The sequence below is a fragment of the Ursus arctos genome, unplaced genomic scaffold (assembly GCF_023065955.2).
Source record: "Ursus arctos isolate Adak ecotype North America unplaced genomic scaffold, UrsArc2.0 scaffold_10, whole genome shotgun sequence".
In the NCBI taxonomy this organism is placed as follows: Eukaryota; Metazoa; Chordata; class Mammalia; order Carnivora; family Ursidae; genus Ursus; species Ursus arctos.
Window position 1 is genome coordinate 68,081,457 of NW_026622764.1, and position 27,911 is coordinate 68,109,367.

The following is a 27,911-nucleotide window of genomic DNA, read 5'->3' on the forward strand; positions in this document are numbered from 1 at the left end:
TTTTGTCAAAATCCATAGAACTTCACAGAACGAAGAGTAAACTTTGTAAACATTAAAAAAAATCATTTAAGAGGGAGGTCAGAGATCCCATTTGGGACTCCCAGGGTGTGGAGCCTTCTCCTTTTGGAGATAGGTGGAAAGCTTTAGATGTTTTAGATGGTGTGCAGTGGCTAAGAAATCCAGTCCTAGACAAAGCTTTACGAATGCCCTTGCCTTACTGTTTCCCAAGCCTGGAAAGCTATTGCCTCATCTCTTCACCTGGTTTGCTCTTTCCCCTCTTTTTTTTTTTTTTAAGATTTATTATTTTAGAAAGAGAGAGAGAGATCAGGGGGAGGAGGCAGAAGGAGAGGAAGAGAGAATCTCAAGCAGACTCCCCACTGAGCATGGAGCCTGACATGGGGCTCGATCTCACAACCCTGAGATCATGACCTGAGCAGAAATCAAGAGTCGGACACTTGACTGAGGCACCCAGGTGCCCCGCTCTTCCTCCTCTTAAAATCTCAGCTGAAATGATCCTTCCCTGTAGGAGCCTCTTACTATTCTCTATCACAGCACTATTCATATTTTGTGTAGCACTTACATTCTAATTATAATGTTCACTTTTACTTGTTTATGATCTGTCCCTCCCTCTATAATGTATTTTCCATATTTTTCTTTTCACTACTAATGCATTCCTATTATCTAAAACACTGCTTGGCATATAATAGATGTTCAATAAATATTGACTGAAGTGGCTACTGTTTGTTTAATATTTGGCTCAAGATCCCAATGGAGTGTAGACCATACCTTGGCGTGAGTGTCATGAGAATAGTCAGGAAGTCCCACACCGCGCACACTATGCTAAGAAAGAATCCATGTGAAATTACTGGCTGGCCACAGCTAAATCCCTAGTACTCCAAGAAAGACATCAATAGCAGCTCGATGTTGAGGTGCTGGCCCACAACTGCTAAGGTGGGGCAAACACCAGCTCATAGGCAGAAAATCACCCATCCGAAAGAAAGGCACAGCACTGAGATATTACTGCTTTGATACAAAATGAAAGTGGAAAGTGGAACAGGTCCAAATAAGAGATCCATAAAAACCTTAGTGGTCAAGCTGCCCCCCCCCCATGCATATTTTGCTGGCAGTTGTCATTCAAGGTAGAGAGCAGAGGAGAGATGCCCCATAGGACTTTCAGGGAAGCAGAGAAGGGAGTGAGACAGAGAAGACTTGAACCTACTCCAAATCTCTAAAGAGCTTCAGACACACTCCAATGCCTTACAACAACAGAACTGCACACTTTTGAGTGGGGCCTGGGCTGTGTGTGAAGCCACGAATTCTTCAGAGATTTGGAGTAGGTACAAATCTTTGTTTTCCCTGAACCCTGTGCCATGATAGAGCAGTAGGCACAGAGCCATGGGAGAAGGTACTCTGCTGGAACCCATGGCAAGGATCTCAGACTTCAAGTTTCTCTGATAGGTGCCTGATGGGCAGATGTGGGAATACACCTTCCAGAATGGCCATACCTGTCCCCTCGTTGCTTGTGGTTCTTAGACAAGCTGCTCAAGCCTGATAACCATATAAAACCTGGAGGGGTTTGCAATAGTGGGATAAACTTTTCCCAGTCTGTGCAGTTGAGAAAGAGTTGTCCATCCCCTTCCTGGAGGAGCCCAGAGGGAGCATGGGATTCTTGTGTGCACGTCTGCAGCAAGTGAACCCCTTCTGTGTTAGCCCAGCCCCTTCACCGCTCATCCAGTAAATAAAACACTGACCAGCCTTCCCCTACGGCTCATTTTTCTTGGCTCAGAGGCCCCAAAGGACTGACCTTACCTGAGGGCACAGACAACCCATGATATTCTCTTCGAGCACCCCATATGCTGAAGGAGAAGACCAGACCCAATAAATAGAAAAGGTGTTTCCGCTGAAGGTAGAGTCCATGGAGAAGGTAAGGATATGTTTAACAAAACAGAAGTAAACTCTCAAGGAGATTCAATCATAGAGGGGGATTAAAAGACTTTCTAAAATTAATGGTAAAATAAAATTTCATGCCTGGATTTTAAAATAGGATAAACAGAACATTCATTGCTAAGAGCCAGACTGATGTTCTGAGTGGGTAAAAGGAAGAAATTGTCAACAGAAGTCAAAAACATTATTCAAAATGGAAACTATGGGATGAGCACTGGGTGTTATATGCAACTAATGAGTCATTGAACGCTACAACAAAAACTTATGATGTACTATACGCTGGCTGGCTGAACATAATAATAAATACATAAATAAACAAACAAATAACCAAAACAAACCCACCCCAAAATGAAAACTATAAACAAAAAGTCAAAAAACTCAAAGGACAGATCCAGGAGGCCTCTGTTGCAAATATTATATTCAGAAGAAGAAAAAGGATCATCGAGAGTAACATAGAGAAGAAAGGCCATAATAAAAAAATATGAAAGAAATTACCTGAAGTCAAAGAAAAATTCCAAATGAAATGAACATAGCCTTGAAAAGTTACTGAAATACTCCAAAAGGTAAAGAGACAATCTTATAAACTTCCAGAAAAACAAAACCAAAAACCCCAGATCACTTACGGCAGTAATTGAACCAGACCAGTATCTGACTTACAAATCATACTCTCAACCAAAAGACAATGGAATGGCTGCAGACTATGGAGAAAATCAAAGTTCCAAGAATTCTATACCCAGGCAAGATATCATTTAATGCAGAAGAATGACATTTTGGGACAAGTAAGGATTCGACGTGTCACCACCCTTGTAACCCATGTGAGGAAATACATAGAAACTATTCTAACCAAATAAAAGTAAGTCAGAGCATGGATCTGATCATTTGGGAAAACAAGAGAATGCACGTACAAGTGATAGTTAAACACAAATGGATGATACTGATGATGTGACTGAAAATTTATATGCCTTAAGTCTTCTTTAAATAGGACAGGAAATTGTAAGGAAATCCCTAAGTAAAGCTTGAAGCAAAAATTCCAAACTGCCTGAGCAATGACGTGCACGTGAGTGTGTGTGTCCACGTGCGTGCACGGATGGAGCAGGAAGTACGATATGGAATGGGAAATTGAAGATCTCCTCTCAGTTAGTGGAGAAGGGAGGAATTATGAAGGAAAGATACTGGAAGCATAGGAAAGTACAATTTTTATATATTAATGAGCACTGGGTGTTTTACGCAAGTAATGAGTCATTGAATACTACCATCAAAAACTAATGATGTACTGTATGGTGACTAACATAACATAATAAAAAAATTAATAGAGAAATCCAAATTCAGCAATGGCCATGTGTTATTTTAAGAAATTGCTAGTATAGTGAAAAATAGTATAATTTAAAAATTAACGGTGTAAGGGGAACCCAGGTGGCTCAGTCCGTTAAGTGTTCAACTCTTGATTTTGGCTCATGTCATGATCTCAGGGTCATGGGATCCAGCCCCAAGTCGGGGTCTGCACAAGCCCCTCTGTCCCTCCCCCATTCATGCTCTCATGCACTCTCTAAAAAAAAAAAAAAAAAAAATTAACAGTGTAAGAAAAAAATAAAGAAAATTAGGAAATGTAAGACTAAAAAAAACAACAAAGAATAACAAAAAATAATATGGAAATCATAAAACCAAGTATGTCAAGCATCATAATTATTGTGTACTACGGACTAAATTCTTATATTAGTTGTAATATAAAACCCATACATAAGGTATTTCTAGCAGCATACTGGAAGAAATTTACAAAGAAAGATTGGAAATTAAGGGAAGGCAAATATATTCCAAGAAAAGGTAAAGAAAAACAATCCCGGCATGAATGGCAACCTTAATATCAGTTAAAATGTAATTCATGGCCAAGATTATTAATGAAGTCAAAGAGGAATAGCATGTAATGAGTAAAAAAAATTAATCACTGAAAAAGCTCTGTGTGAGTCATAAACATTGATAAACAATATAGCAGCTATATATATTATATATTTACATATATAAATGTATACAGAATATATATTATATAAATATATATGAAACCCTAGAAATACAAGAAAACTGATGAAAACATTTTTACTGTGGGATGTTTTTAATATTATTCTTTCAGAATTCGACAGTTCAAGTATACAATTAAAGCAAAAATATATGGGATTTGAGAAATACATTAAACTATACATTTTTTTCTCTTCTTACATTCATGTAATATACAAATCACATGCTTAGCATAAAAGAAAACTTTGCTAAATTTCCCAAAACAAAGATTTTTTTTTAATTTTTAGGAGAAAGTCAACAATAAAAAGTTTTTTAAAAATCCTCTAATTATTGGAAAATTAAGCATCTTCCACATAATTTCTGGGTCAAAGACGAAATCAAAATTGAAACCACAAATTCAGTATCCAGAAGAGAATAGGAAAAAAAACATTATAGCAAAATCTATTAGATACTTCAGTGGGGGGAGGATTTATGGCCTTATATGATTTTATTGTTTAAAAACAAAGTACAACAAAACAAGATTACACAAAGCCATGAATATATTATTTGGAACAATTTGGATCTTTTTTTTTCCTTTAGTGAGAAAATGATCCGGTGCTTTTATTGACTTTCAACTTTTTTCATTTGAACGGTTTCCTTTATTTTTCTGTCCCATGCCAAAGTCACAGTGAGAGCGGATAAAGCGATCGAGAATTTGTCTGTCTGAAAATTACAAAGAAAAATAGGATGAAATTTTCCATTTAACTATTTAAGTGCTAAATAGACAAATTCTAGGAAGGAGGCAAGTATCGGATAATAGTAATCTATATACAAATTTGATGAGACCAAAATAATCAAAGGGTATATGTCTAACACCTATAAAGGCACAATTGTGTAATTATTGATTTAAAAAGAGTAAATTTAGTATTCAAAGGATCAGCAAGGCTTCCTGGAAAGAGCACGGCGTTTTGAATGAAGCTGAGGTAGGTTTCCATTCCGCCCTGGCAAGCGTTAGCAAGTCACGTGACCTTTTCATTCCTTCATTTCCTCATCTTTGAATATATACAATAGGATTTACCTTGCACAGTTGTTGGACTGGATTAGGGATACTATGTGTGAAGCACCTAGACAAAGCCTGGTCCATAAGAGACAATAAATGGGACAGCCTTACCCTTTAATACTGAGAACACAGTAATAAACAGCGATTAAAAAAAAGAAAAGAAAAGAAAAGAAAAACCAATACAGGCTACAGCTCCCAGAGTTTCCTGCAAGCTGGGGCTGTTTTTCTGCCACCAGCTGTTGGTGTGCTTTGCAATCTTTGACTGACAACTGACCATGAGAGGGCCCTTCAACTTCCTGGTCTCCACTTCCTCAGATGGAAAATAAAGGAATCTTGTCTGGTTCTGAACAGCTATAGTTCCCTAATTCTATTTAAAAAAAAAATTTATATATATATATATAAAATATATAATAATTATATATATATAATATTACAGAGTGGAGCTGTAAAATTGTTCTGACTCCTAGCAATTGTCATCTGTGTAGCAAAAACCAAAAGAAAGGAAAAACGCAGGGGCACCTGGGTGGCACAGTTGTTAAGCGTCTGCCTTCGGCTCAGGGCGTGATCCCAGCATTCTGGGATCGAGCCCCACATCAGGCTTCCCCGCTGGGAGCCTGCTTCTTCCTCTCCTACTCCCCCTGCTTGTGTTCCCTCTCTCACTGGCTGTCTATCTGTCAAATAAATAAATAAAATCTTAAAAAAAAAAAAAAAAGAAAAGAAAAAGAAAGGAAGAATGCAAGTAGTACCATGTTTCCATGTTCAATGTTCCTGTTACCATGCTCAGTGTTACAAATGTCAGCCGGGGTCTAAAGACTGGGAGTGCGTGTGTGTGTGTGTGTGTGTGTGTGTGTGTGTGTGTGTGGTCCTACTCTCCAATTCTTCATGGTTCTTTGTTCTTTTGTGACCTAACATCTTCACCCTACTCCATATCTTTTTTGACCTCAACGTCGTTTTCAATCTACGTGTACTTTCCTTGAAGTGAAACACACCGGTCTTTCATGAGCAGTTAGATGGGTTGATACTTGCATGCATGTAGCCTGTACCCATATAATAAGATCACTGCCACCACTCCAGAAAGACCTGTCATGCTCCTTCCCAGTCAACACCCCTCCTACCCCAAGACACTCACTGTCCTGATTTCCTTCATCACAGAGAAGTGTTGCCTGTTGGAGCCCTTAGAACATACGCAATCACACGACGTGTAAGATTTTGTGTCTGGCTTCTTTGACTCAGCACGGTGTTTTGGAAGTTCATGTTGTTGACTACTACGATAACTTATTCTTTTTTATTACGTAGCAGTATTTCATTTTATTAATACACCAGTTTGTTTACATTCTACTGTTGGTGGAAATTTGGATTGTATCCAGTTTGGGACTATTAAGAAAACAGTGGCTGTGGACATTTTTGTATAAGTCCTTCAGAGGACACATGTTTTCTTTTCTGTTGGGTAAATACCCAGAAATAGAATTTCTGGGTCATGGAGTAGATATAGGTTTAACTTTATGGGAAACTGCCAGATCTGTTATGAATGTTACACTGATGCTACTATTTGATAGGCCTACCAGCAACGGATTGCTCTGTATTCTCAACATTTGTTAGTTTTAGTTCTTGTCATTTTAAGCCTAAAATGTGTCTATTTTAAATCCTGCACCAAAGAGTTAATTTTAAATAAGCAAGCAAGCGAATAAAAAAATCCTTCTTATGCCAAAGATAAACATATAAGATGAATCAAGTTCAGCATGAAGGAATAAAAAAGAAGAGATGGTATCAAATTTAATATCAACTTAAACAACTGTTCAAAAAGGCTACCAGTTATAATTCCAATGCTACCTGCATTTATTATGCATAGATGCAGATTCATGTCCCCATGTTTTTGTTTATGCTATTCCCTCTGCTACCTCTGAATGGCCCTGCTTCTCGTCATCATGCTGATTCATCCTTGACCCTTAAAAGAGGCCTCAGAGCAGCCTTCCCTAATGCCCTTTCAATCCACAGAGTTGGGAGTATCCCTTGTAGGCATCTAATATACCCAAAGACTACTTCAATTACAGAGCTTATCACATTGTACTTATGTGTCTGTCTCCCACACCTGATGAGGAGTTCTTTGGAAAAGTTCTTTTTTATTTACTTTTGTATCAAGTCAGCATTACAGGTATTCAATCAATGAAGCTCCTTGAGCCTGTGAATATATTTTTAACAATACTGAATCACAGCCTAGGAAGAAATACCCTTTGGATAGCTATATGCATGGGAGTTTTGATTGGAAGAGATGGGGAGGGAGTGATAGCTGAAAGATTCTGAAAACCAGATTTCAGATAATTTTGTCTTTTAAGGCGGAGGTGGGGAGAGGCGGGGGGATAAGTACGGAAATGACAGTCTTTACCAATAGATAACAGAGGCCCAAAGATTAAGATGTTGGGTGGTCTGAATCACTCAGAGATCAAAACAATTTTGAAAACAGAATGGCCACTAAAACATTTAGTTCAAATCTCTCAAGTTATAATAGAGAACTCAATACCAAATAGCGATAGATAGAATTGTCGGAAACAAAAAGTTCACCTTAAGTTGCTCCTCCTTTCTTATTTCCCTAGCTTAATTTCATGTCTTCCTGGAATCTTCTCTACCCCACCTCACCACACCATCTCCCTAGCCCCTTGATTTAGGCCATGATGTTCATTCTTCCCCTTCCTCTCTCTCTTTCAAAATATACCTGTTCCCCCTTCCCTTTCTCTTTCAAAATGTACTAGAACAGGATACCGATACTGCCTAACCGGGGTAATCTAGTAAAGTACTTTAAGCGAGGTGGTAATAATTCACTCAGCCTAGTGTATCCGCCAAGTTTTTTATTCTCTTGCATACTGGCTCAGCCCTACCACACATGAGCTCTGCTGAGACACTTGCCATCTGAAAAGCATTAGTGTCATCCCAGACACTAATGACAATTAAATGACAAGAAAATGACAAGAGTTTTGGGGCATAAGAATTCAAAGGGAACCTCCTACTTGCTTGTCAGCCTCTAGCATAGCTGGCTGATGAGTAGGTCATTCAAAAGCAAAACTAGGAAAGAGAAACTAAAACCCACAGCAAGCAGAATCTGCAAACGCCCAAGTCAGTGCAACATGGCAAGGCTCTGGAGCCTGATCATCTGGGTACCTGCCCCCAGTGCTGTCCTAAGGGCACCAGGAAAGCAGGATACCTGAAAAGCAACCAAGGCCTAGATTGGCCCAAAAGCTACCTTGTTAGTTAATAGATCATGTCTCACTTGTTTGGGGAGAAGACTCAACTGGAAAACCCAACTGGATCAGCTTATGCTAGGAATCTTGGAGAAGGTAGATCTGAGTAGAACGGAAGCTGTCAAAGCACCTGCAGAGTCCTCAGTTCACCCCGGGGGGCGCCACGAGGGCTCAGTTACAAATCACACACACACACACACACACACACACACACACACACACACACAACCAAGGACAGAGGCACCAGCAGGCGCCATGGTTTTTCCATGCAGGCAGAGAAGTGACGACTCCACCTGTATTTCAAATCCCCGGGCAGATGGGAGCATCTGCTTTGGGCTCACTCTGTAGGGTCAAACAGATGTGGCTCCAAAGGTGAAAAGAGCATATTACAAAATGCAGACTATGGTTTTATATATATGAACAAAAGCTGGGAAAAAGATTGGAAAGCAGGCTGGAGCTGGATGGGTAGCTTCCGCACTGCCGCCCTGGAAGATCTGAACAGCCGAACTCAAGGAGCCTCTTGGTTTCCTTCTGAAGTGTCAGACTGGCCCAGAAGCATCTGTTGAGAGGAACAAGGCTCCCAATGGCAAACACAGGCTTCTGCCTGTGCCTTCGAGCGAGGCAAAACACCTGCTTCTGGTACTTCTTGAAACCCAACATTCAAGCTCTTTTAAGGGCCTTTGGGCCATCCACCCTCAGTCTGCAATCATGGAAAGTATCCTCTTTCCCTCCTTACACACACATACACACACATGCACACCCCTCACCAGTCTTGCCTACAGTAGGGTTTCGGTTTTGTGTGGGGCACAAGACCCTAGCATAAGAGGGGGTTTCAGTGAGGATTACAGAGGACCAAGCTCTTCTGATTGTAGCTGGGGACAGGCAAAGGACAGAGATTGGGGACCCAAGGCAGGTGGGAGGCAGGGAGGAGGTGGAGGGTTACTGAGGAGCTGGTGGAAGTCCCAAGTTAAGCCTGACCACAGGGCAAAAAACGAGGCAGTGACCGCCACATGGCCCCAAGCACCAAGTGGCAGGTAGAAATGGTCCATAGTGTGCAGGAAGAAATATTGGAACCTATATTAATATTCTACATATTTATGTTCTATAACATTATATTGCGTCGCTTTTTATTTCTATCTTCAGCATTTAGTATTAATTAGTTTAATGGTATATGAGCATGCTTTATAGAAATAAATGTTTACATTGGGCATGTGCTCAAAAATGGGGAGTAACAGGGAGTGTGATCACTAGCCGTGGTTGTGGAGGGCTGCTGTTGGAAGATTTTAGTTTCCTCTCCTCCAACTCTTATTCTCTGAGTTGACATTTTACACATGCACAGACTGACCGGTTGCCCCTGAGGTGCTCCCAAGCAGATTCCAGTCCCTGGGCCCGGGCTGGGCTAAGTCTCTGTAATACAGAATGAACTAACACTGTCCAGAGAACAGCCTTTGCTCTATTGGAAGATATCCTACACAGAGATTCTCATGTACCCGAAAAAGCCTGTCACCAAAAGTACCATCAGACAGGAAATAAAGATTATGTAAGATAAAACAAAACTCTGAGGAAGCATAAACACCCACAGAAGAAATCACTTAACTGTAGTAAAACCAGAAATCATCCTGGAGAAATGCAACCACGGGTTGAAGGAGCAAAGTGAGTGAGATCAGAAAGGAGTGAAAGGCTAGATGTTTCTTTTTTAATAAGTGGGGCTACAGTCGCTGGGGCCTCTTTTAAGAAAAATTTATGTTCAGTGGGTTGAGGTTGACACAAAACTATGGGATTTCTTTGAGGCAATGTTTATCTTCTGAACATTTAATTCCAGCAGCTAAACATTGGAACAATTTCCATTTGGCATAAAAAACAATGTATTACAATCTGTACATTCATTCAGTAGTAATTCAAGCCCTCCTCCTACCTTTGTAGGAAACACTCTGAAGGTACTCTGTGACTTGAGAGGGGGTAAATGAGCTCAAAATCGTTAAGAAATCCAGGTAGGCTTTCCCGTAATCACTTTGGTATATAGTCTGCTTCTTCGTGCGCTCTTGATTCCTCATGTGGCTGTACAGCACAGCAGGGACTAGGGGGACACAGGGGAAGGAAAGACATGGAGGCTGTCACTGAGCAAAGAATTCCTGCCCTTATTTGTCAAACACACCCGCAAAAGCCAGGATCCCCACTTGGAGCTTAGTCAGCATTCTTGAGGTTCTGGAAAGCCAGGCAGGGTAGGAGGGACTTCTCCCATGATTCGGGCTATGCAGAGCTGCTGGGACTCAGGACGGTTGCTGCTAGCAGTAGGGGTGATTGGGGCTATTGGCCAGAAACTCAAGAGTGACTACCATTTTCTGAAAAGTTCTCCCTGAGATCGACTCTTCTGCAGGTCAGAGTGTTGGGATGGTAGCATTCACTACCTCCTTAGTAAACAAATGCCTTCATAGAAGCTTCTTTCCTCTTTGCGCCATCTCCTGTGCCGACTGGGCTGACACATTAAGAGGAGTCCCTCAGGGACCCAGGTGAGTGTGGATGAGCAGTGATGATATGTCCAGCCAGTACTCATCGTACATTCAGACTAAAAAATTATCAGGTGCAAGCAAAACCAAAACCATTTATGTTTGATTCTGAGTATTGCTCATTTCATGTGGGTTCTGATAGTCATGGAATTATCATGACGAAAAAAAAGCAATGAAAACAGGATGTGAGAATCTAATGTCTACAACATGCCCAATCTTTGTAAATCTTAAGGACACCTTAAATACTGCTTTCGGTCCCAGGGGTCCCCTTTACAGGGACCACCGGCCGGTGGGAGGAAGCAGACTGATGAGGGGACTTTGATGGCACATCCAGAGAAGAGTGTTTATAAGGTCTGGAAATGCTTTAAGTAGAGAATATGGAAGGTATGTAGTAAGATTTTCATAGAATAATTTATACTGGTTAACTCTGTAGGAAGAAGTATAACCAAAGCCAAAGTTTATGCAAGGGAGGTTCCAGCTGTTGAGAACTTTCCAACAGTATCCAAAAATGAAACCTTTGCCTTGGGGGTGGGGCACTCCCCCCCAAAAGTGACAATATCACCCGTTGGCAAGGCCGGGATAGAGGGAATTCCCATACGGTGTGAGGATCTAGACGAGGTGATTTCTAGGCTGTCTTCTAACCTCGAGATGCTAAGCTTCTATCCTGTGAATTTTGTCTACAGCAATACTTGATTCCGACTCCATGCCAGGAATAGACTGACACCAAATTATACTCTTAACCGGTTGCTTCGAGATGGCTTGGCCATGGAACTTTCAAAAACTTTTCTTTTGAAAACAGCAGGAATCAGGATCATAAAAGAACACTCGAATAGAATGGTTTTCAAATCTGATGATGCGGGATGGAGGTACCACATGGTTAAGCTTCCGGGGGATAACTGACAAGTCTAATTTGAGTCCTACCCAGTCTCTTTTTTGGTCATTTTATAGCAACTAAATCCTTCTTTTTGTTTTATAAAGGGGAAGCATCTGCCAATCCCAACAACTGCCCCCTCCCTGCTCCCCCCACCCCACCAGCAGAGCATGTACTCGTTTCATAGCATAAGCAATCAGTTCTTTTCCAAGACTTACTCATTCCCTGGGTTTGAAGCTAGGCATAGTTTTGATTCCTTGCAGGGATGCAGGGATCACTGACATTCTTCATAACTGTTACCAAGATTACCTGGCAGGGCCCTGAGTGCTGAAGAATCTTGGAACAAGGACAGAATTTATAAAGTTGCTTTAAAAGCTACAGATGTACTTACCTAGACCCTGAGAAGCAACTGGTAGGCTTGAATAGCATCCATATCTGAAACTAAAATCCTGCAACTCAGGAATTTTAGCTGGAACTTGGTAATTCCGTCGAAATTCCGTGTCTGCAGGTCGGGGAAGTAGCTTTTTCCATTCCAGAAACATCGGAGAACTTTCCTTAATCTTCTGAGCTGGGGAGGGGATACAAATTCAGAAGTCCTTGTGAGCTATTTAAAATAGTGTCCTATTTTCCCATTTTGCTTCTGGCAGTACCTTCCAATTTATCACACTAAACCAAAGTAGTTTTTATGGATATTTCAACCGAGAAATAATTTTCTGCTTTATCAGGCACAGAAAGGGTTGCTCCAATGATTAGAAGCAGCTTCTAATGAAGAGATTGTATGTCAGTTAGGAGTGCTCTTTTGTTCTGCTGGGTGGACACAGAAGGCATTCCTCATTCCAGTAGGCCTGCCTAGTCCCTGGGGCAGGGGTGGGGAGTGGAGTGAGAGTTTACGTAAGGCTAGGGTTGATGTATAAAACATAGGATGCCAGTTAAATTTGAATTTCAGATAAATAATGAATAATTTCTTGGTTTAAGTGTGTATCAGAGTTCATTGTTTATCTACTATTTATAATTATTCAAATTTAACAGGTCACCCTATATTTTTATCTGTTAAATCTGGCATCCCTAGATGGGGTAGTGCATATCATTCTCATTACCTGGAAAAGAACCACTTGAAGCTTATCCCTTACTGATGGGGGGTTAGGTAACATTGTTCTCATTGGTGGACAATAGCACTATTATTTCTTTGAAATAACTCTGCTAACAAGTATTCATTAAATATATAACCATTAAATACCTATGAAGCACTGACTAAATGCCAGGTCACACAAGCACTACCAGATTATAGAGGAGTTGCAAGCCATCTGCCTTAGAATAAGTTCATCCCTAATTCTTGCTATCAAGTGTTGGTTCAGAGGCACATCAGGTCACACCAACTTTATCCAGGACAAAAGTGTTAAAAACATGGATATCAGCACAATATCCAAATAGTGCCAATTACTATTGAAACTAAACTCGAATTTTGTTCTGAATTCATTTTTCAATAGGTCTTTTCAAAATAAATTCAAATGTACATCAAACAATATGTGATGCTATCTACTGGCATCCGAGAGCATTTTAATATTGATTTTTAAAATGATCTCTGTCTAGACCAGAACAGTGAAAGACAGTTTCACTAGACGCTGCCTCTTCAGTTAGAAGACTCAGGAAAGAGACGTGATATTCAATGAGCCTCATAATGACCTCATACACTGCCCAAGGAGAAGACAAAGTTATAGAGAAGAGGCAACTCTAGGGCTTAATATCGGGACATCCCTCAAGATATTTTGGAAAATCATCTGGTAGTGTTCCTCGTATCCACCATCTATAACTTGGTTTTTGTAAATTACTAATAGCTTTATAGGAGAAAAACAAATTCCTGTGGAAGTACTTGATACATATGTTTATCCCTCTTCCCTAGAACTACCACTCAATAGCAAATGTTTTCAGATCCTACATGTGTTCTGTGCCAAAATTAAAAATAATGTAGTCATTGTTCTACCTTGAGACAACCTCAAGCTAGTGTGATTAGTAAGATATATACAGGACAAACAGATATGGAATGTGATGTCTTGTATCCCTAACACCAGGAACCATGGTTCTCACGTGGAGATAATACATCAGACTTACCCAGGAAGGTTTTTCCAAAACCTATTTGCTGAACCTCATCTCAGACATTGAAAAGCTCTAGAAGCGGGGCCCAGGCACTTACACTGTGAACAAGCTTCCCATATGCTTAACAATCACTGCCTCAGAGCCTTCAGTAGGTGCTACAGAAGCCCAGAGAGAATACAATGAGCTCTGTTAGGGGAGGAAGGAAAACCAAAATTAAAAGGCAGACAGAGCAAAGGATGTGCTTTGATGAGGTGTCAACACTGAAGCAAAAGGTACGCAGTGCGTTTGTGAAGTATGGTCTGGCTGGCAGGAGTATAAGCCATGCAGAGCAGGGAGAAGTAGCTGAGGGTGAAGCAGAAGAGGTGAGAAACCAGTTTGCAAAGGGTCTTGAGGGGCTGGTCCACGGAGACCACAAAGAAACAGCATAGTGGAACAATTGGAGGTGAAGACCCAGAAAAGACAAAAATCAGGGCCTAGACTTACTGAATCCATTTGAAGATAAAGATTAAGTCTTACTCTTCATTGATACCTTAGCACTTATTATAGTAACAGACCTCATTAAATGTTTATTAAATTAATGAGGGAATGAAAGAAAAAAATCAGAAACAATCTGAACCACATTCTAGTGACTATGTGATACATGCTTATAGTAATCTTTAGCTCTTCTTAACTAATGCTTTTATTGCCTTTATAAAATTTCATCTTAATGTGTCCTTTCAGCATTATTAAGAAGAAAAGTTCTTGATACAAAGGATCCAATCAACCCCTGAAGTCCCCATAGTGGTATGAAGTTTGGACAGACAGGTTAACTATGACTCAGAGCTAACCAGACCCAATGCTAACCCCACCTCCAGGCCTGGACTCCTCCCAGGGAGGCATCCCTGTTCCTCAGAAGCTCAGCTCCCACGGTTTCTTTTCCTCTCGATAACAGTGATACTACACTAGTGTAGCTGTAGTCCAAAGAGAGAAACTGGCCCATTGCAGATTAGTATGGCATTTACAGAAAGGCCCAATTCAAAAGTAACATCTACAGCAAAGACTATTCAAACCCACTGGGACCACTGGCACATAATCTACAGCCAAGTGAGAACTAGTTCTGCTGTCTTTGTCTGCTGTTCCAATTCATCACAGCCAAGTTCTCCAAGCCTAAATGTGAAAACAAGCACACTTTAGTGTTTCTCACTCATTTACCTTAATACCCTAATGAGGACACAAAGATAAAAAATGGTCCCTCTGGTGTTTCAGAAGCTTAAATCATTAGAGAAACAGATACCAAAAAAAAAAGAGAGAGAGAGAGAGAGAGAGAGAGAGAGAATTACAATATTAGGTGATAAACACTGCAAAAGAGACAAGAATAAGATCTATAAGAACATATGGGAGGGCCACCAATCCAATCTTGCAGGATCAGAAAGATTCCCAGGAGAGAAATGAAACCTATATTTAGACTTAACTTATGGATAGGCATGGGCTAAAAGAAGGGAGGGACAGGTGTTCCACAGGAAGGAAGCAGTGTGTGCAAAAGGCACAAAGCTGCCAGGGGCATAGAGAGTCTGGAGGAAGGAGGGCAGTCGGTCTCAGGGAGAGTATGGGGGGTGGCAAGGGAGAATGCTGGCGTGGCAGGCAGGGACCAGATAGTACAGACTCACATTAAGGCATTTAGCTTTTGTCCTGAGGACAATGGGGAGTCACTGAAAAAGTTTTCAGCTGGAAGGTGATATCAATTTGCACATCTGGAAACTCGCTATAGCTATAGGATGGACTGTGGATTGGAGGCAACAAAAGTGGAAAAGGGACTAGCTGGATTAGAGGTCATTCAAGGAGGAGACACGGGTAGCAGTGGCTTTGGGGAGGAAGAGAAGCAGATGGAGTTAAGAGATTTAGGAGAGACTCTTGGCAGGTCTTGGGTATTTATCTACACATGGGGAAATGGTAATTTGTGCACACTGAAAGGACTTTGATTAGAAGCTCGAAGACATCTTTTAAGAATGCTGACATTTCAAATGTCTTTCCATCACCCTTAATGTTTATCTGAAGTATGGAGGTCTTTTGATTCTCTACTCATCTAACTTCAAAAAGTGCATTTCCCATATATTTTTTCCATCATTCAGCAAGTATTTACAGAGCATCTCTTGTACACCAGCACTAGACTATATATATTGCACTAGATTCTGAGTGAATAAAGGCCTTTGGGGCACCCACTGAATAGTGCAGGGAAGAGCAAAACAAAAGCAGCAACAACAACAACAACAAAACCCCAAGAATCAGTAAACAAATGAGAGCAAAATGCAAGGTGCTAGAAGGTAACAGTGAGGTGATGGCACACCTCTTCAGATAAAACAGTAAGGAAAGCTCTCACAGGCAAGGTGACATTTAACTGGAGTCTATAGAATGACACAGTAAAATCACAGAAAGAGCTGGGAGAAGAGCAATGCAGGCAAAGGGGACAGCCTACACACTGGCTGAAGGTGGGGGGAAAATTGGCATCTGATAGGAATTTTTTAAAAAGGCCCATGTGGCTGGAGCCTGGTCAATGAGGGGGGATGGAGTGAGAAGAAATGGTAAGGAGGGAAGCAAGGTCCAGGCCAGCCTCGTAAGACAGAATGAACAGAGAGAAGGAACTGAAATTTGGATTTTATTCAAAGTGCAATGCAAAGCCAGTGAAATAAAGCAATAGAATCATATGATCCAGTTTAGATTCATAAAAGAACATCTATATATATTTGGCTCCTCCTTCCCCAAATTTCACCAGAATGATAGATTAGAGGTTAACACATTTTTAGTAGACGGAAATCAAATACAGACGTGCCAACTGAATTAGCAAAGTAGAGGAAGCTAAAACAAAGTGACTGCTGAAGAGGATAACAAAACAGTGAGCTAACCCACACTATAGAACCCCAACAGGCTTCTGTAACAGGTACAGGGGAAGGCAGGTACTGCAGCTTAGGCTGAAAACAAGAGGCTTGGGTGAAAGCTTATGCACAGAGTGACTAGAGTTCCTGCACAATCTTCTTAACTTCACGTAGTTATTTGACTGTCCTTTCCTAACCTGAAGTTTATTAGGTGCAAAACTGAACCAAAGAAGCTCTGGATGCCAGGACATCAGGCACAGTGGAAGGTAGGTGTAGTGGGATGCTAAACAGGAAAAAGAAGGGTTCGGTGAGAATCTGCCCAGCAAGCAGGAAGATCCCAGTTACCTTCCTGATCCTGCTCTCAGAATGCCAACAGCCAAGTGTTTATCTCCCTGGAGAAACTGACCTATAAATACAGGCATTTGGGGGTTTCCCAACCAAAAGAGAGCTTATCACCTAACCACCTAAATCAAGCACCAGCTAACAAGCTCCATCTCTTGTAGCTTCCAAACCCTTATGGGTTTTGTGAATCTTAGAAATTAATATATTACATACAGTCACTTCAAGAAAAGAAGTGTCCACAGAATTGAAACAAGTTTTATTAGCATCATAGTAAATCTGCCTCTGCTTCTCTTGTATATATGAACAGAAGAGCAAATTTTCATTAGACTATTAAAATGCTCAGAGAAAATAGAGACAAAGCAAAGAACAGATGAATACGTTGAAAATTAAGTATATCATAACTATCCTAAATTTTGTAAGAGAATTACTACATGCATAAAACAAGAACAGAATTCTTTTTAAAAAATAATCATGTTGAGGGCAGGGGTCTATATACTGCAGTAAATAGAATTTATTCATTTTATTTTTCAAACAAAAAAATCAGCAAGAGGAAGAACAAGAGCTTGGATATTAAAAATTCAATAAAAGAGTTACATTAAAAAGTAAAGAATTTTTCAAGTTAGCAGAACAAAAATACAAAGAGAGGGGCGCCTGGGTGGCTCAGTCGTTAAGCATCTGCCTTCGGCTCAGGGCGTGATTCCAGAGTCCTGGGATTGAGCCCCACATCAGGCTCCTCTGCTGGGAGGCTGCTTCTTCCTCTCCCACTCCCCCTGCCTGAGTTCCCTCTCTCACTGGCTGTCTCTCTCTCCATCAAATAAATAAATAAAATCTTAAAAAAAAAAAAAAGAAAGAAAGAAAATGGAAAAAAAATGTTTAAAAAAAAAAACAAAGAGGGGCGCCTGGGTGGCACAGCGGTTAAGCGTCTGCCTTTGGCTCAGGGCGTGATCCTGGCATTATGGGATCGAGCCCCACATCAGGCTCCTCTGCTATGAGCCTGCTTCTTCCTCTCCCACTCCCCCTGCTTGTGTTCCCTCTCTCGCTGGCTGTCTCTATCTCTGTCATATAAATAAATAAAATCTTTAAAAAAAATACAAAGAGAAAGATACTAGAAGAGAAAAGGTAAGAAAATTGGAGGATCAATTCAACTAATAGGAGTCCCAGAAGAGAACAGAGAAAAGAAATGGGGAAAAAATAGGAAGGAGCTATGCAGGAAACAATGCCCAGAATTGAAGGACATGACTCTAGCTTTTAGAGTCCCTGAATGTCCAACATAATCAGTGACAAAACATTCTTACTAACGCATATAGTCATGAAATTTAGAATGTCAGGAATAAAGAAAGGATCTTAAGCACTTCCAGAAAAAAAAAAAATACAACAGGGTCAGGAATCAAAATGGCATCAGTCTTCTACAAAGAAATCCTGGATGCTAGAAGACATTTGGAGGAATGGATTCTGAGGCAAAGTGATTATCATCCTAGAATTTTATATCCAGCCAAACTATCAGACAAATGTAAGGAATTAAAAAAGGACATTTCCAAAATGGGAAGAACACACTCAAAAAAGTTCCTCCCATGCACTCTTTCTTAGGAAACTACTGGAAGATGTGCTTCAGCAAAACCAGGGAAGAAAGACAAGAAAGAGGAAGAGGAAATAAGATCCAATGCAGGCAGAGGCCAAAGCAATTCCCAGAATGATGTCCCAGGGCACAGTTGGGCAGCAAAGCCCCAAAGCAACCAGTCTAGATTAGGGGAGAATGATGAAAGGTGTCAGAAAGGTCATCTCTGGGAAAAATACTAGAAGTGGTAGAAGTGTTTGAAATTGTGTTTGGAAAAACTCCTGGTAAGTATGTGACAAAGTATTTCGAAAAAATTAGTGACAGGCACATAGAAGACTAGGCATATGGGGGAAAAGTCAATTATTAACTCTGGTAAAAAAAAATAAAAAAAAAAAAAAGGAAAGGAAACAATCATAAAATACCACCTGGCAAAGCAGTGAATGTTTACATAATCATATCGTTATATCATCACAATATAAACATTAGCAATTGAATTAAACAAAACTTTGTAAAATAATTATTGAGAGAATGGATGGAAGGGGTGTGAGAAAGAGTTACAGGACAGCCAAATCCTCAACCAGCATAACAGGAAGTCAATAATGTCTAAAACTGATGAATCAAAAATATCAGTATATGGATATTATTTTAAAATATGGAGGATTACAAAAGAAACAGTTGAAAGGATTGAAATGATTGCCAGTGGGGTCAAAGAGCTGCTGTTACTTTGTAATAAGCCCTTACATTACAATTTGATTTCACTGTATGCATGCATAATTTAATAAAAGTAAGTTTTAATTTTTAAAAATAACAATAATTGGAAACAGCATGTTTAACTTGACCCCTTCATCTTCATCAGGCTCTTTCATCCTCGTTTTTCGGGCCCAGGAAGGCTTTCCTGACCACCCCCCTCTTTAGGTTACAGCATTTCCCACCTGGTGCACCTTTTCATATTTGACTGTCTTTATTTCCCAAATTGCCTTTTTCTGTGTCTATCCTGTGAGTTCCTTGAGAGAAGAGATGCATCTGTGCTGTTCACCAGAGCAACTCCAATGCACGACACATAACCAGGAAAAGGAGAAAAATGAACATGTTTACCTTTTGCTCTGTCCACAAAGTCTCTTTTAGTATTGGAAATAAACTGATTTGATATTGCCTTCCTAACCTCTTCCTCTGTAGCAGCAATCTTCCAAGGGAGGTAGCTCTTTATTGATGCTGCTGGTTGCCCTTGAGGTAGCGTCCAGAGAAAGAAATCCTATCAATCCAAACACAATTTTTAAGAAAATCCACATGGGTTCACCTAATGGAATGAAGACTGCGTCTGTGTGTACATATTTACACCCGGCAACGCACTGCAATGTACGTAGGAGCCTGTCAACAGGAACCATCAGTTTACCCAGCTGTAAATCAGGTACTTTGTAATTTCTTTGACTTTTCATATTGAGACAAGAAAATGTGACCGCAAAGTCCAAAGAGTTGTACCAACCAGAAATCTCCAGCCAAGATCAGAAGAGAAGACCCAGGCTACCCCCAGCAGACAGCTGCTGCTTCCCCTCTGAGCCCCAAGCTTCAAGAGACACCCTGTCCCATGGAGAGGCCTCAGAATCAGCCTGGGGGACGGGGGGTGGGGGGGTGGGGGGGTGGGGGCAAGCCCTCTCTCCCCTTTGCCTGCAAAGAAATTTTATGATCATGAAACCTGAAACGTCCAGCACCTCTTTCCATCTTCCCACTCTCTCATAACCTTGCTGTTTCCCTGAGAAAACTGAAGCCATCTGATGAGAGCCCACTCCACCACCACCCAGCCACCACATCTGCACTCACTTATGCTGTGATGGGAATGGAGCGGCTGGTGCTCCTAGCAGGGCCCACCGCATCTGGTACGCCACAACCCACTGCGTTTAGTCTGCTCCAGCCCACAACTCCCAAAATTCTCACTTCTCTCTTGCAACTTCCATTTCTCCCTCTCTTTGGGATCATGGTTGTCAATATCCAAGCTTGCCCTCATTTCTCTTAGAAAAGAAAACTCCCTCTTCACCCTACTTTCTCCTCTAGTTATTAAGATATTTCTCAGTCTGCCTTTACATTGAAAATCCCCAAAATAGTTACATATATTCCCTGTCCCCAAAATGTGTCTTTTAAGTGTCTTTTAATCTTCAGGGTCCCTCCCCGTCCCCTTCTTTCCCTTCTAATCTCTCTCTCTATTGAAGAAACCAAGCCATTTGATGTGTAGAGGTTCCCACACTCTGGATTTTGTGGAATGCATACTCATTGTTCAGTTTAACAAGTTCCTCTCTTCCCTGTATTTCCTGCAATTGGCAGCTAGATCCAGAGACTGATTTATACTTGGGATAGATCCCTTGGCAAGACTGTATTTGGCAAGGAGGGTCATAATATACAGCTATTTCTCTTTGTGTGATGTTAGCAGTTGTTGATGCTTAATGTCTAGATTAATGGATGCAAAGAGGCGATATTCCAACATTTCTTTTTCATTTATTAACTAGAATATGTTTATAAAGAGACATTTTCCCTCATCTACCATTTTGCTTACCAATGGCATAGTTCATACAGATAAGGCAGAAAAAGAAAAGCTTGATCTTTCCCCCTTTGTCAGTTTTTAAGATAATGAATTGGTTTCTTATTATCCTCTGGAAATGCCCCCCCCCTTTTTTTTTCTTACAGAACTCACAGATCTAAGCATATTTGATGTGTTTCAATCTATTGCATATATTATCCTTATAGAAGCTCAAATCATTTTTGGCCTGTGGACACTTCTTTAATTTTAATAATAACTCTAGTAGTTTTTTATGGGATTTTTTGCTATGTGGCATGACAAGATGTTCCAGACTCATCTCACACATTTCCCACCCCAGATCTGGACTCAGCCAGTTCTCCAAGAAGCCCTCCATTTCACACTAATCAAGCATTCTTCCACCACAACTGCTCTTGTCAAGGCAACCAAGGAACTCCCCTCTGCTAAAGTCAATGGCCAACTCTATCCTCACCTTCCTGGACCTGCCAGCAGCATTTCACACAGTGGTCAGTCCTTTTTCTTCCTTTTCTTCACTTGGCTTCCAATACAACACACTCTGTTGGGTTTTTCTCCTTCACAACTGGCTGCCCCTTTTCAGTCCCTTTTGCTGCTTCTTCAACTGGCCTCCTAATAGTGAAGTGCCCCAAGTTTCAGTCCTTGAACCTCTTTTCTTCTCTAGCTTAATGATCTCATCCAGCCTCATTTTATTTCAAATACATGGATGACTCCTGTTTATCTTAAGCTTAGACCTCTCCCTCAACTCAGATCCCTATATCCAAGGTCCTCCTGTAGATGTCCTGTTGGAACCTTACTAAGACACCTCTAACTTCACATTCACATCTGAACCCCTGAGCGTCCCCCTCAGTCTTGAATATTCTACATTTCAGTTAATGGCCACTCTATCCTTGCCACTGTTTAGACCTAAATCCCTGGAGTCATTCTTGGCCCATCTCTTTGCTTCCCATCCCACATTCGTTATATCAGAAAACCTTATTTACCTATGAAGTATATTTAGAAATTGACCATTTGTCCCAACCATCCCAACCATTTGTCCTAACATCCTAGTCTGAGCCATCAGAGTTAATCTCCTGGATTATTGCAATAGTCACCTAACCAGTATCTCAGCTTCCCCCTCTACTCTTTTATAGTCTACTCTTGGCCAGGGTGAGCCTGGTAAAGCCGAATCACGTGACCCCTCTTCTCAAAACCCTGCATGGCTCCTCATATCTTTCAGAGTAATAGTCACAGTCCATGCAATAGCCAATAGGCTCTATACGATTTACTCCCCCCACCTCAGCACACATCTATCCCTCACTCCCTCCCAACGCCCCTCCGCTTTGTTTTCTGTCCTCAGCTCCTCCTCCTTCTCCTTTACTCACTGCACTCCAGCCACCAGGACTTCCTTGCAATTCCTTAAACACCAGACATGCTCCTGCCCCAAATCTTTGCCTTTGAAAGGGTAAGAGATTCTCTCCCAGCTCTCAGCACGGCTTTCTCTCTCACCTCCTTCAAGTCTTAGTTTGAATGTTACCATCTAAATGACACCTCCCCAAATATTCCCACCTAAAATTGCAAACCCTTCCCCCACCCGCTCCACTCTGGATCCGCCTTACCCTCCTCAGTTTTTTCTGGAAAGCTATCACTTCCTAAGCCTATTACAGTTTGCCTGTGTGTTATATTTATCATCAGTTGTCTGGCTCCCCATACTGAAGTGTAAGCTCCGCAGAGATAGGGGTATTTTCCTGTTTTGTTCATTGCTACATCTGCAGGCTCAGAAGAGTGCCTGGCACATACTAGGCACTCAGTAAATATCAGTTGCTTAAACAGGTAAATAAAAAGGTAGGACACATAACCATCCACTGCCTGAACGCTTTGCCCTCCCAGTCACTGCTAAGCCCAGGTAAACTGGTTTTTTCCAATATCCTGAATGAGAATTGCAGTCACCAGTGACTTCTGGTGGGACACTCCACAGATAGCAGAGATAATTTACATGATGATGGATCGCTCTTGTATCTCTTTCCCAGGCATTTCAAATACCACATCTTTCCAGCTTTCCTCTGGGGCTGCTCCCTTGTCTCAATTCCCAGCTTCTTTCTTCACCCTGTACCTCAAACCTAGCGATTCCCCGGGGCTTCATGAGGCGCACAGAGCTTTATCGTCTACATGCTTTTCCTGGTGGGGCTAGTCCTCTGAGGCCTCACTGCCCCATAAACACGCAAGCCCTGCCAGCAAAGGGGGCCAGCCAACAGAATCAGCTGCAGGGTCCTGTGATCAATGGCCAACCCCTGACCCGCCTCCAGCCCGTTTTCTGCCTGACTGCCCACGCCTGGATGCATCATAATTGCCACCAATACAGAGCTGGCCCTTGTTTCCCACCACCCTTTCCTTGAAGGAACTCCAAAGCACTAGTCTACATTTTAACTCCCAGGGCAACTGGTCTTTAGCAGCAGACCCTCCCTGTTGGCAGAGGGAGCATCTTGCTAGTCTCATCCTAGTTCAGGCCCTGAGCCACAGTCAAAACCACTCAACAAGGGGCGCCTGGGTGGCGCAGTCATTAAGCGTCTGCCTTCGGCTCAGGGCGTGATCCTAGGGCCCTGGATCGAGCCCCACATCAGGCTCCTCTGCTGGGAGCCTGCTTCTTCCTCTCCCACTCCCCCTGCCTGTGTTCCTTCTCTCACTGGCTGTCTCTCTCTCTGTCAAATAAATAAATAAAATCTTAAAAAAAAAAATCATTCAACAAAAACAACAAATGGCGGATAGAGAGGGTTCAGCACAGTAAACAATGCAGCACACCCTCGGCTCAGGTCGAGGGGAAGGGCATTCACGTGCTGGAGCGGCTGCAGCCTGGTGCGGAAACCTCATCGGCTGAAAGCGCGCAGGGCAGTCGGCCTCACTCCCGCTCACTGGCTGAGAACGCGCGGGACACCCTACCACTCTAGCTCTCGTCGGCTGGGAGCCTTCGACACACCTAAAGGGAAAATAAATGCTTTGTGTGTATGTGTGTGTGTGTGTATGTATACATACACAGTATAATACGGTAACTAACTGCTTTTCATTAATTTTAAAACGTTAAGGCAAATATTTAAGGGGTAAATGCATTAAAATAAATGGGTGCCATGAGGAACCAAGTTAAACGGGGTATGTATGTTCTGATTCCCAAGTCGACATCTATAGCTCTCTTCTTCCACACAAACTGTAGACCTGTATATGTAACTGCCTATTGGACATATTTTCAACCAACATATCTTCAGCTGAACTCACATTTCCCCCATGCCCTTTCCCACCAAATCTGGTCCTTCCTACGTTTCAGCTCAGCAAACAGCAGCCCGTACACGCAGCCATCCAAGTCAAAAACGGAACCATCATCCTTCATTCTTTTGTCTTCCTTGTCTCTTTTATCTTTTCAGTCACCAAATCCTGCCCATTCTACCACCTTATTATCTATTGAATGCATCCAGGTGGCTCCACCCCAGGTGGCACCATGCCAAGGCAAAGCCAAGTAAATCAAATCCTTTACTACAATTGAGCATTGCTTTCTATGGTGGGAGAAGGGTATACGGTGCCAAGAAGACAGAGGGAATTATCAGTTACTTCCATCTAGAGGAGAAGGGAATTAGAGATAGCTCTCTTTAAGCTGTGTCTTACAGAATGTATACATTTCCTTGGTGGGCAGGAGAAGGGATTCTAGATGAAGTAAACAAAATGACAAAAGAGCTGGGAGTTTGAGAATGCATAATGCCAAACACAAATACTTGTGAGTACCAGCATTACTGACAATAGCCAAAAGCTGGAAACAACCCAGATGTCCACCAACGGATAAATGAATGAACAAACGGTGGTATGCACATACAATAGAATATTATTCAACCATAAAAGGGAACCATAAAAAGGAATGAAGTACTGATAGATGCTACAGTGTGGATGAACATCGAAAGCATTAGACTAAGTGAAGAAGCCGGACACAAAAGGTCAATATTGTATGATCCCCATAAAAAATATCCAGAATAGGTCATCCACAGAGACAGAAAGCAGATTGGTAATTGCCAGAGGCTAGGGAAGAGGGAAGCAGGAAGTAATTTCTTAATGGGTGTGGGGTTTCTTTTTGGGATGATGAAAATGTTTTGGAATGAGATAAAAGTGGTAGTTCCAGATTATTATGAATGTACTAATTGTCAATGAATTCTTCATGTTAAAATGGCTAATGTTATGCCCTGTGAATTTCATTTCAGTTTTTTAAGATATGTTTTAAAATCTGGAGGATATGGGAGAAGTGGTTAGAAATAGATGTGAGAAAGTAGACAAAACATAGTATAAGAAGGACCATAACTATAGATGAAGGATCTTTGGGATATATTCAAACTCTCATTCTTATGGATTACTGATACACCATTAAATTCAATAGATATGTAAATATTATCTTACTTGACTGGGGTGAGATTTGTGTCTCCTGATTCCTCCTGAAGTCCCGGTTCTGATCAAATCTTCTTTAGAATATGTTTTCCAAACATACTCATCATTGTACTGTGTCTGATTGGGAATAGGGTCATTAAGTGAATATGTATATCCTAGTCTTCTGATACTTTTTTGGCTATGAGAAAAGATAGTGGAAATCAGAATAAGGGATTAAATACCAAAATTCACAGCAGTACACATGTCAAATGATTTTGCTTATTACATTTTTTTTTAAAAGATTGGCTGGTTCAAGACTTGGTGCCAGAAATAATTTAATTTCCGGATTCCCTTGAAAAGAAACAATCCTGTATCTTAGGATGGCACTTCACAAAAGTGTGGGAAGCCTAAAATGGAACTTAAAATAACAGCCATCTGAAATTCAATAATTTAAAAAAAATTTTTTTTAAGAGTTTGTACTCTCCTCTATAAACAGTACTTCAGTGCAATCAAATACTTGGTGAAGAAATGTTTCTCTCTATGGAAGTATTCCAGTTAATAAAAGGAAGATACAGAAGAGCTGGGATATCACTAGTTTGCAAGGCCCAAAGAAACCATGCATCCAGGCAAAGATCACCAATTCCTACTCACAGTTCAGGAAGAGGGTCCACCAGCTCTTATGTGCCCTGGATGGACATACAAAACACCTTTTAAATATTTTTGTCAAAACACCCAGCTTGAATCAGATGAAGTCTTTGAAATAGTAGATTACAGAAAATACATGAAAAGAGGAATATTTTAGGGGTGCCTGGTTGGCTCAGTCATTAAGCGTCTGCCTTCAGCTCAGGGCGTGATCCCAGAGTCCTGGGATTGAGTCCCACATCAGGCTCCTCCACTAGGAGCCTGCTTCTTCCTCTCCCACTCCCCCTGCTTGTGTTCCCTCACTCACTGGCTGTCTTTCTGTCAAATAAATAAATAAATAAATAAAATCTTAAAAAAAAAAAAGAGGAATATTTTAAACAACACAATGGGGATGAAATCAGAAAAATCCAGAACAATGATCTGTTTCTTCAACAGAGAAATGCTCAAAAAAGAAAAAGAAGGGGAACTTATAGATTAAATGTGGTTAAAAAACAATAGCCAAGTGCGATGTGTAGAACTTATTTGGATTTAATTTCTAACTGACTGTTACTTTTTTTTTTAAATTATGAGACATTAGGGGAAAATTTGATTGCTGATTGGCCATTTGATATTAAGGAATTGTTTCTTTTTGAGCTGAGACAATGGTATTGTTGCATATTTTTAAGGAGTCCTTATTTTTTAGAGATACATGAAAGTAATATTTAGAATTAAAATGATAAAATGCCTGGAATTTGCTTCAACATTATCCAGCGGGAGGGCTGGGTGGAAGGTATACATAAAAAGCGTTGATTATTGTAGCTGGATAACGGCTAGGGATTCATCGTATATTCTTCTGTGCACATCTAAAATATTTCATATTGGCTTTTTCTTTAAAGAAGCCTGGGTTGGACTTAAAGAAGCCTGGGTTTCTTTAAAGACAGCCTAGGTATTGTCTATAAGAAAACAAATATCTAGAAAGTGGGATACATCTGGATGACAGACCATTTCACTTGTCATTCAGATGTGTGGGCTCAGGTAGGACTGTGGTCCTGAATGAAACTGAAGTAATCAAAGGCACATGAAGCTTTTGCAAAAGCAACACAGCACACATAGCCTTAAGGGACTGATCTTCAGATCTCCATCTCTCAATGTCCTCTTTTTCAACATGTCTTTGCCTGAGAACAAACCTTCATACCTATACAAGTGTTTTCTGTCGCTCCCCCTTGCTCCCTTCCCCGTGTTATGGTTGTATTACACAGGTGCGGTACATCTCTGGGTATAAGCCTCCAACGGTGAGAGGGCTGCTTCCGGAAGGGAAACTGTTACAGTAGTTTCAGGGAAGGCACCTTGTAATCCAAATTCCATACCTTTCCCTTGGGCTTGCTTTTGGAGGTCTGCGAGCATGAGAAAGGGGGACCGCAGAGGGGGTGCATTGCTCTAACCAGGGCACATGGTCTGTGTGGGGATGTCTTGAATTTAGGTACACTGTAGAGTGCTGTGGCTAAGAGTAATGTCTCATTTTTCATTTCTTCACATTTACAGAATGTTCAGCCCCCTTTAAGGAGAAGCCTCTAAGAAGAGAGCACAGTCTATAGAGCACTTCAAATGACTCTTTCCCCCACATATTTAAAGTTAAACATTTTTTCAGCTTTAAAAAAAATTCCTAGGATATGTCATTAGCTAGAAAGCATCTCCGCACAGGTGAAATGGTACAGGGTGGCAATGCTGACTCTTTGGAACATAACTGGAATCTTTTCTGAGACTAGCAAATTTGTAAGGATTCTCTGGGTAAAACTGGTACATAAAAATTTTGTTCTTTTTTTCCTTCAGATTTTGTATTCATCATTCAATAAGATATTTGAGTCTTATTTTTTTTAACCCAAACATATTATGAAATATTGAATCCAATACAGCCAGTCCTCATTTTATC

General features: G+C 41.1%; 1 protein-coding gene across 11 annotated transcripts in view; it reads right to left on the minus strand.

Annotated features, from left to right (window-relative positions):
* Window positions 1-4,032: 4,032 nt before the first annotated feature.
* The window catches only part of TEX26 (testis expressed 26), a 35,649-nt gene continuing 11,770 nt past the window's right edge, over window positions 4,033-27,911 (minus strand). For 10 of the 11 annotated variants that reach the window (XM_057309375.1, XM_057309367.1, XM_057309372.1 and 7 more), the window contains 5 exons: window positions 25,394-25,559; window positions 19,540-19,696; window positions 11,996-12,172; window positions 10,142-10,303; window positions 4,033-4,656 (listed from right to left, as the gene is read on the minus strand). In XM_057309375.1, coding sequence (XP_057165358.1) covers window positions 4,565-4,656; window positions 10,142-10,303; window positions 11,996-12,172; window positions 19,540-19,696; window positions 25,394-25,559 — 754 coding nt within the window. In that variant the 3' untranslated portion in view covers window positions 4,033-4,564. Of the gene's footprint in view, window positions 4,657-10,141; window positions 10,304-11,995; window positions 12,173-19,539; window positions 19,697-23,764; window positions 23,934-25,393; window positions 25,560-27,911 lie in introns of those variants that run through there. The other variant, XM_044381735.3, reaches the window with a different exon arrangement.